The sequence below is a fragment of the Takifugu rubripes genome, chromosome 9, assembly GCF_901000725.2.
Source record: "Takifugu rubripes chromosome 9, fTakRub1.2, whole genome shotgun sequence".
In the NCBI taxonomy this organism is placed as follows: domain Eukaryota; kingdom Metazoa; phylum Chordata; class Actinopteri; order Tetraodontiformes; family Tetraodontidae; genus Takifugu; species Takifugu rubripes.
Genome location: NC_042293.1, coordinates 83,333 through 92,500, shown reverse-complemented (window position 1 = coordinate 92,500; position 9,168 = coordinate 83,333). Strand labels below are relative to the sequence as shown.

The window sequence follows — 9,168 nt, the reverse complement described above, 5'->3', positions numbered from 1 at the left end:
GACAGCCGACATTACAGCAGACATCCAACCATGACAGCTGACATTCAACCATGACAGTAACATCCAACCATGACAGTGACATCCAACATGACAGTGACATCCAACCATGACAGCCAACATCCAACCATGACAGCTGACATCCAACCATGACAGCAGACATCCAACCATGACAGCCGACACCCAACCATGACAGCCGACATCCAACCATGACAGTGACATCCAACCATGACAGCCGACATCCAACCATGACAGCCGACATCCAACCATAACAGCCGACATGGAGGAGAGGAGAGGAGCAGAAATAGGATGTTATGTATCTACAAACCCTAATAATTAGACGACCCTCTAATATGATCACATAAATGTTACCTGGGCCGACTGCAGCCTCAGTTTTCTACTTCTCCTCCATCTCTGCTGTGACTCAGTGGATTTTGTTCAGGTCCGAGGTGTCACCTGTCTCACCTGTCTCACCTGTCTCACCTGCAGCTGCTCGGGTTAATTGGATGTGCAGCGTTCAAGAGCAGCACAGTTCTGTCTCGTCTCGCCTGTCTCACCATTGTCCCGTTTTCCTGTTTTTGCTGCTCCCAGTTCACTGCCGCTCAGATCGTCCTTGCTCGCCTGCACGTCGCCCACCTGTTGCTGCTTTATGTTTTATTGAAAATCAATGTCAACATCAACAGTAGTTACGGCTGACATGTCACTTTTGAAATGAACGCCGTCAGTGACAAAAGTATTAGAACTTATCATGACTCTTTAATCTCTGCTGACAAATTGGACACCATTTTATTATCAGTTTAAATACATTTCTTATACACATCTCATTATCAAAAACAAAGAAAAAAACTCATGTGTAAATACTACTAAATATAAAGATGATTCTTTATATGGTTTGAACTTATTTAGTCACCAACAGTGAGCCCCCACCCACAAAACAATATTTTACAGAAATTTTTACAGAAATCTGTGGAAAATATCGGATTTCATTTTTGAGAATACAAAAATTTAAAAATCAAGTTAAAGAAAATATACCGTATACTCGTCCGCCGGAATGTTTTTCAGGCGGAACGAAAGCCCGTTTGAAGGGGACTCGTAACACGGTTGAACAGCATGTCCGCTGGTGGGAGACAGGAAACGTCTTAAGGTACATTAAAATCTCATCATAAACAGCATGATTAATGTTTTTGTTATTCTAATGCCTTCCGAGCTTCTTAAAGTTTCAAGTTTCAGCGATTTTTGAGTATCTGTAGTTGTGATTTTGATTCGTACCGGATCCGCTTCTAATTACGTGCCTATCACTCAGTCAGTAAATAGCTGATCAAACTGCAGAACCTGCGTGTGTCTTTTATGTTAATTTGTATGAGGTGATGGTGTTCCATTGAAGATCCTGTTTGATTCCAGAATATCCCAGAAAGGTTTGTGTTCGTGGACCTGGATGTGTGTTCAGGGATGGGTGAGACCGAGCACACGGACCTGTACAGAGTCCTCGGAGCTACTTCCGGTGACTCGGTGCAGCACATCAAACACAAGTACCAGCAGCTGGCTTTACAGGTGAACACACACGTGTCTGCGTGCTCACCTGAGCCACGACGGTGGGAGGTGCAACCCAAAAGTGTCCTGTGAGACGTGACCCATGTGCGTGTTTGTATTCAGTACCACCCGGATCGGTTCCGAGGGGACACCCCTGAAGAAGCGGACGCTGCTCTGAAGAAGTTTCTGGAAATAGATGCAGCCTGGAGGATCTTAAAGGACCAGGCAAGCAGGAGGCAGTATGACCTGAAGCTCAGAGGTAGGCCACAAGGACAGAGCGGGACCGGTCCATTTCTAGGGCCCGTTTAGCTGAACGGGTGCTTTTGGTCTTTTTTTGTCCCAAATCGGACAGAAATGAACTGTTCTGTGGACATGTAGCTCAGCATGGTTGATGGTTCTGAAGGATCCACGTGCCAAACGTGGAAGACGATTGACAGTTCAGTCTTTTCCCTTGAAGCTGTCAGAAAGATCCGAATGGACTAATTAATGTTACCGGTTCAGTTCTCAATGGTCACGAAGGCCGAAGGTTTTAAAAGTCTTCAGATCCGTTAGATGATGATTTAAGTGGGACTCAACTTTTGGAAATGCTGATGGTTGCAGCAGCTCCAGAAGGGTCCGGTCACGGTTCCCCTGTTTGGACCGTTCTGATGACAGTGATTGTTCTCCAGCGCAGGAGCTGACGCAGGATTGGCCAGTAGATCGGACCGTCGGTCTGGAGGACATGAGCTGGGATGAAGGTAGCGGCTCCTCAGCACTCACGCTTCACCTCTTCCCATTAACTTCTGCAGAATCATCATGTTTTTCCAGACAACGGTGCGTTTGCACACAGCTGCCGCTGTGGAGGAGCCTTCAGCATGTCGGAGGAGGAGATGAAGATGGCCCACGAGGAGGAGGAGGAGGAGGCGGCGGAGGGGGGGGGGGCAGGGAGGGATGGTGGTCTGCTGTGACACGTGTTCCCTCAGTGTGTTTGTCACAACACAGAAAAAGCCTCCCGTCTCCTAACGATAAGGGATCTGTCACCATCGGGAAGAACCCTGAAGAACATGGTAACCAACAGCCGGGGGGGGGGCGGCGCTGAAACGAGGAAGGGTCCTGGAATCATTGTCACCAGAATCGGGTGGAAAAGGGGGATTGTTGCGAGGAAACGTGCCGCCGGCGCAGCTGCTGCTGCTGCTCCCTGGAGACGGGAGGTTTTGCGCAGGCGGGACGAAGGGCAGCCGTGCACTCTGGGGTCCTGCTTACGTGTCTGGACCTGCCTCCTCGCTGCTCCGGGGTTACCTGATGCTCATCAAGCAGACGGCGCACAAAAAAAAGCAACTTTACCAGATTGGCCTAAAGAGGCCTGGGCGGAGCGGCGCGCCGCTTTGACCTTTGACCTTGACTGAATGGGGGTTCCTGCTTCTGCTACTTTGTGATGAGAAGAAAATAAATATTTTTTGCCACTTATTCTTGTTTTCTTGCGTCGATTCACGAAGAACCAGCAGAAAATGGAAACGACACAAAGACCTCAGACAAAAAAAATAGAAATATAGATCGTCAGAAGCAAATTAGCGACTCCTTTTAAGCCAGTCGGCTCTTTTATTAGCGGTATGAAGAACCTCCGTATATATCCTGTGTCTCCGTTCTGTGTTGGCGAGCCGCGGCTGCGGGAGTGGCTGGAGGTCCTGACCCCCCCATCACCCGCCCCCCCCCAGCCCCGTCCCTCTAAACGACAGAGCTAATCTGGCCTGTGTGGGGCTGCGCAGCACAAAGAGATGAAAGCTGCTAACGACTCTGCTCCGGCTGCAAAGGTCACGCAATCTCCCCGCGACAATCATCTCCCTCCATTAGTGTCCGTGCGTCTGTCCGGCCCCCCGCCACCGAGAGGAGCTGTAGAAGAATGTCTGTGTTTGACGGGTTGATGTCGGCTGTTTTATTGGAGCCCATCTGACGGTCAGAGGGGGTGGGGGGGGCGGCGTTCGCCCGAGTGACAGCTGATGTACAAATGAAGGGTTGGTAGAACAAAGTGAGACACGGGCAGACGGCCGCACGGTTACGGCGCTTTAGACGGGTTTCTCCCGCCCCCCCTCCCCGTCCTCACCCTGTCAAATTTACCACCCTGCTAATTCAATCAACACCTGATTAGAAGAGGAACCGTCCTCGTTAGACAGCAGCAGCGTTGGGGGCGGGGTCTGCACCACCCTCATTGTCTCTGACTGGCGTGATGGAGTCATTTCTATCAGTCTCCAGTGAGCCACGGCGTCACGGGTCGTGGACCGGGAGGACCAGGTCCTGGCTGCAGCGACCGCCCTCGCTACGAGTGTGCGTCAGGGTAAAATATCACCTCTGGTGAACAGAACACACATGCGGATGTGGCAGATGGGGTCGAACAGGTTAGGTTGCTAAGCTAATGCTAGCCACGCCTCACTTTAGCCCAAGAAATAAGTCACGTATCAGCCAGAACCAGCAGGGATCCGAAGGTGGCGCTCAAATGACCTGGACGACCAGCACCTGCTTCACCTCTGACCCCGGGATCGACCACCAGGGAGCAGGAGGAGGACCTCACGCCTTGAGTGGTCCAGACCCATGGAGCCGGATCGTGGTTTCTGCGTGGAGGCCTCGGCAGGTTCACAGACACCATCCAGCTCTGGAGGTGCCTGTGTAGCAGGAGGACTTCTCCTACTCATGTGAGGACCTGGGTGTGTGAGCGCACCACAGGTGACCTTGACGAGCCAGGAAGTGAAGCATTATTGTTTAAGGCCTGCTTAATCAAAGCCTTTCTCCCTCTGCGTCGCCAGTAATTGGCCTCCGTTCAGGTCCTCAGAGACCTGCAGAGCTCATCAAGTCGTTAGCATGCTGTTAGCTTGTTGTTAACATTTCATCTGATGAGCGACGAGAAAACCAGTCAGTCCACCATTTAAACCAGTGTGTGTGTGTGTGTGTGTGTGTGTGTGTGTGTGTCTCCCACATTTGGCTCTGACAAAACAGGACGCCAAGAAGTTCCCATGGCTCTGTGGTTCTGATCAGCCATTTGTGCCCTGACTCCGGTGGGGCTGGTGGGCCGGGGTATCTGGGGGGGGGGGTGCGGCCCCCTGAATAGATGAGGAGGGAGCGGAGAGCGAGTGCGTCCTGGATGGTGCTAAGCTGCTTCAGTCCAGGTTAAGCGTGAGTAATCTGTGTTGGCTCACAGGGCCCTAACAGGTCCGGGGTCCCCTCTCCTTACCCCCGGCCCTCTGTGCTTAATCTGCCCCTCCCCACCTGCCCCCTGCCCCGGCCCCCTGCCCCGGCCCCCTGCCACCACCACCCCCAGCACCATTGTTTCCATTTAACAGCTTCACAAGCTGCACAGATGAGTTCCAAGTTACTTTTATTTTCATTTTTATTAACATTTTTGACCCCAGGTTGATTTTAAGAGGTCGATTCTTTCCACTGAACCTGAACAACAGCAACAAATTAAAGCCTAAACTTTCCTTTTTGCAATTGGCGTGGCCTGTGGGCAGAATTAGGCTTTCATTTTTAATGACTTTAATAAAGGCTTGAAATAAATTCAAATTTACTTAAAATAAATTAATACAAATGTTACAAAGCCTTTAGAACTCTTATTACTAATGAACGACGGTAACAAGAGGGAAATTTTCTCATGCTGGAGGTTAAATTATGCAGTTTCAGTCTGGAGGACGGGGGGGACGGGGGGGGGGAGGACGCGGGGGGGGGTATCGCTGGGTCCATCACAGCTCCTCTGTGTGGCCCCACGTCAGCGTTAGAGGGGGACGAATGTGGGACAAACGTGGGACGATTGTGGGACAAACGTGGGACGAATGTGGGACAGTCCACAGGTTCACACCCACAGATGTGCTGGAAGAAACATCTGCAAATGAGACCAGAATCCTGAATCTCTGGCAGGAACCACACACACACACACGCACACACACACACACGCACACGCACACACACACACACACACCTCAGAACCTTCTACGGTAACTTTGACTGATGCTTCAGATGCTGTTTCAAACAGACATGATGAAGAACGTTGAGGTGGTAAATTCACCTGTAGAACTGATGGTTTTATTTCTGGACCGAGTCAACGACCGAGTCAACAACAGATTACTGGACCGAGTCAACGACCGAGTCAACAACAGATTACTGGACCGAGTCAACAACCGAGTCAACAACCGAGTCAACAACCGAGTCAACAACCAAGTCAACAACAGATTACTGGACCGAGTCAACGACCGAGTCAACAACCAAGTCAACGACTGAGTCAATGACAGAATCAACACAAACGTTGCTTTATAAGGTTTATTCTTTTATTATAATTTATAGAACCCAATAACCTTTTCAGCTGCTGCCAGTACAGCCAGACATGGCTGATTCGTGTCAGGTTGACGCTGGCATCAAAGTCTGAGTTGAGGACAGGAGCCGCTGCGCCCGGTTACCCGCGGTTCCTACGGCCATCCGGTACCTGGCGAGCCCGGTTCTGCCCTGCCTAGCCTGGTCAACCCCTCTGGGTTTGGTTGACTTTGTCAGCGAGTCTCGTTGAGGCGTCAGCCGGTCCGGAGGGCTGTTCCAGGAGAGACCGCTTCCCAGTGCGGGTGCTGGTCTGATCGCTGGAATATAAAGTCTTTCTTTTTCCGGTCTGGACCATTAGTCCTGACAGGATAATCGTCGTCTGCTAGACCTCTGTCTGTAGCCTGGCGATGCCACGGGAGGGAACTGTTATGACATGCCTGTTGTCATGGAAACCACGTGGTGGGAGTGGCTGTCAGAAACCATTTCTACTCCCAGAGAGGAATACACACAGTTGTTTTCCTGCCCTCCCAATGTGTGTGTGTGTGTGTGTGTGTGTGTGTGTGTGTGTGTGTGTGTGTGTGTGTGTGTGTGTGTGTGTGTGTGTGTGTGTGTGTGGCAGGCTGAAACACAGCTCGGCCTCCCGGGGTCTATTTGTGAGCTCAGGTCCCCAGAGGTCTGCAGGAAAACAACTGTACTCACCGGCTAAATGATGACAAACACTATGAGTGTGTGTGTGTGTATGTGTGTGTGTGTGTGTGTGTGTGTGTGTGTGTGTGTGTGTGTCTCACACTCATTCCTTGAAGTCATTTAGAGTTTTCAGTCAAGCTAAAATACACATGAATGTTGGGAGGGCTCAGCAGTGATGCTAACGTTAGCAACAATGGTCACGACTGATGTGTTTGACAGACGGAGACCAACATTCCTGGTGTTTGTTACCATGTTGTAAGCTAACGTGTGTTCAGAAGTGTGTAACTACAGTCCCCGCTGATCCCGCTCCCACCTGTGATTGCAGTACTCTTACTACAAACTGTCATAAATGTCAGACGTGTCTTTTTTTAGGGAATTTAACTTGGAAATGTGTGACGGCAGAAGGGGAGAAGAGTGCTGTAATTATCACGTCAACGGCGGGTCCTCGGGTCACCCGGTCCCTTTGTAGGGACACTCGATTGGGCTCGGCCTACAGCAGCCTTTTGTTGGGGATCAGTCTTAAGTATCTGGGGGGGCGGACATCTTCATCATCTTCATCACGTCTCTGTGTGGAGCTGGGTCTAAGCCTCCCTGGAACTCCCCCCCCCATTCCCGGATGCTGCTCTCTGATTGGACGCTGGAACTTTCTGCAGTGGGGTTTTGTCTGGTGTCCATAGATCCAGCGGGAGACCAAAGCCTCTTAGGACCCCTGCTGGGTGAGGGGTCTCCTCCCCACATCAGCAAAGCCTCTTAGAGCAGCGCCTCTTCACGCTCACTCATTGATTCCTCACCTCTGGAGAAGATGCTCATTTGGCAACAGTACCGACGGCTGTGGTTCCACCTGGTGGGACAAAGTCTGTCCCGACTCCATTTGGGCTTTTTCCATCATTCCGAGAGAGAAAAAGAGGCGTCGGTCCGCCGGGGGGGGGGGTGTTAGATGTGGATCTTTGGTGGAGGAGGAGCAGTTTTAGTCCTCATCAAAGCTTCAGTTTCTCTTTTATCATCATCGTTTCAGAGATTTGACATTTTTAATCTCTGCTGCTTCTCTTCAATTTGACAATGCTGCTGCCATCACAGTAATGAAGCATTAAGAGTGTGAGTGTGTGTGTGTGTGTGTAGGTGTGTGTGTGTGGGTGGGTGGGTGTAGGTGTGTGTGTGTGGGTGGGTGTGTGTGTGTGTGGGTGGGTGGGTGTGTGTGTGTGAGAGTGTGTGTGGGTGTGTGTGTGTGTGTAGGTGTGTGTGTGTGGGTGGGTGGGTGTAGGTGTGTGTGTGTGGGTGGGTGTGTGTGTGTGAGAGTGTGTGTGGGTGTGTGTGTGTGGGTGGGTGGGTGTAGGTGTGTGTGTGTGGGTGGGTGTGTGGGGGTGAGTGTGTGTGTGGGTGGGTGTGTGTGTGTGTGAGAGTGTGTGTAGGTAGGTGTGTGTGTGTGTGTGTGTGTGTGTTAATCCAGATGAAAATAGTGAACAGACTGACGTCTTAATATTTAAGAAGAAAATACATTTCAGATGCCTTCAGACCAACAATAAACTAATGATGAATGTTTAACGATTATTGATTAATGATTTCTGGATGGAACATTTTCTTACATCCAAACCATCAGATAAGCTACTGACACTAAGGGCCCACCACCCCGATACTACAATACTATAGTACCATGGTACTACAGTACTACAGTACCATGGTACTACAATACTACAGTACCATGGTACTGTAGTACCATGGTACTACAATACTACAGTACTGTACTGCCGTTAGTAATTTTTGGACTTTGACATCATTTAATGAAGCAGCACTAACAGCAGTAGCAATAGGAGTCATAGCAATAACAGTAGTAGTGGTAGGAGTAGTAGTAGTAGCAGCAGCAGCAGCAATAATAACAGTAGTAGTAGCAGCAATAATAGTAGTAGCAGGAGTAGTAGTGGTGGGAGTATTAGCAGCAGTAGCAGCAATAATAGTCGTTACAGTAGTAGTAGCAGCAATAATAGTAGTAACAGTAGCAGTAGTAGTAGCAGCAGCAGCAATAATAGCAGTAACAGTAGCAGCAGCAGCAATAATAGCAGTAACAGTAGCAGCAGCAGCAGCAATAATAGTCGTAACAGCAGCAGCAGCAATAATAGTAGTAACAGTAGCAGTAGTAGTAGCAGCAGCAGCAATAATAGTAGTAACAGTAGCAGTAATAATAGTAGTAGCAGGAGTAGTAGTGGTGGGAGTATTAGCAGCAGTAGCAGCAATAATCGTAGTAACAGTAGCAGTAGTAGTGGTAGGAGTAGTAGTAGTAGCAGGAGCATAGTCGTAACAGTAGTAGTAGCAGCAATAATAGTAGTAGTAGTAGCAGTATTAGCTGTAGTTGTAGCAGTAGTAGTACTTTAGTAGTACTTTAGTAGTACTACTACCACACTCTTTTTCTGCTCAAATGTGTGCGATTGGTGAGATGTGTACAGAGGCACGGTTGCCGTAGCGACGGCGTTTAACTCCTGTCAGGACCAGTCAGCATGAACACCTGACTGGAATTCTCTCCATTCTGTGACCGGTTCCTCTGGTTCCGGATGGAGGATGGGAGCAGCCCGATGGTGCGGCTGCACCTCTGAGGACGTCCTGGGATGAGATGCTGCTCTGCTGCTGCTGCTGCTGCTTTCAGACGTGCTGAAGCGTGTTAAGATGTGGGGACGCGGAGCCGAAGCTGCT

At 49.9% G+C, this 9,168-nt stretch overlaps 1 protein-coding gene across 2 annotated transcripts; it reads left to right on the top strand.

The window, feature by feature from the left end:
* The first annotated feature begins 1,046 nt into the window (after positions 1-1,046).
* On the top strand, positions 1,047-2,973 carry dnajc24 (DnaJ (Hsp40) homolog, subfamily C, member 24). Of its 2 annotated transcripts, none has more exons than XM_011616869.2 (5): positions 1,047-1,141; positions 1,399-1,548; positions 1,651-1,786; positions 2,196-2,264; positions 2,316-2,973. In XM_011616869.2, exons 2-5 carry the CDS (start codon positions 1,447-1,449, stop codon positions 2,603-2,605), a joined length of 597 nt encoding a protein of 198 aa, XP_011615171.2. In that variant the 5' UTR covers positions 1,047-1,141; positions 1,399-1,446; the 3' UTR covers positions 2,606-2,973. The 2 variants fall into 2 exon arrangements, with proteins under 2 accessions (XP_011615171.2, XP_011615170.2); XM_011616868.2 differs by having other exon boundaries at positions 2,335-2,620.
* The last annotated feature ends 6,195 nt before the right edge of the window (positions 2,974-9,168 follow it).

Bases quoted from the DNA above. Each gene is read 5' to 3' on its own strand.
- dnajc24 (XM_011616869.2), top strand. From the start codon at position 1,447: ATGGGTGAGACCGAGCACACGGACCTGTACAGAGTCCTCGGAGCTACT. The intron at 1,787-2,195 runs GTAGGCCACAAG...ATTGTTCTCCAG, and splicing joins GTATGACCTGAAGCTCAGAG to CGCAGGAGCTGACGCAGGAT. The intron at 2,265-2,315 runs GTAGCGGCTCCT...TAACTTCTGCAG, and splicing joins GGACATGAGCTGGGATGAAG to AATCATCATGTTTTTCCAGA.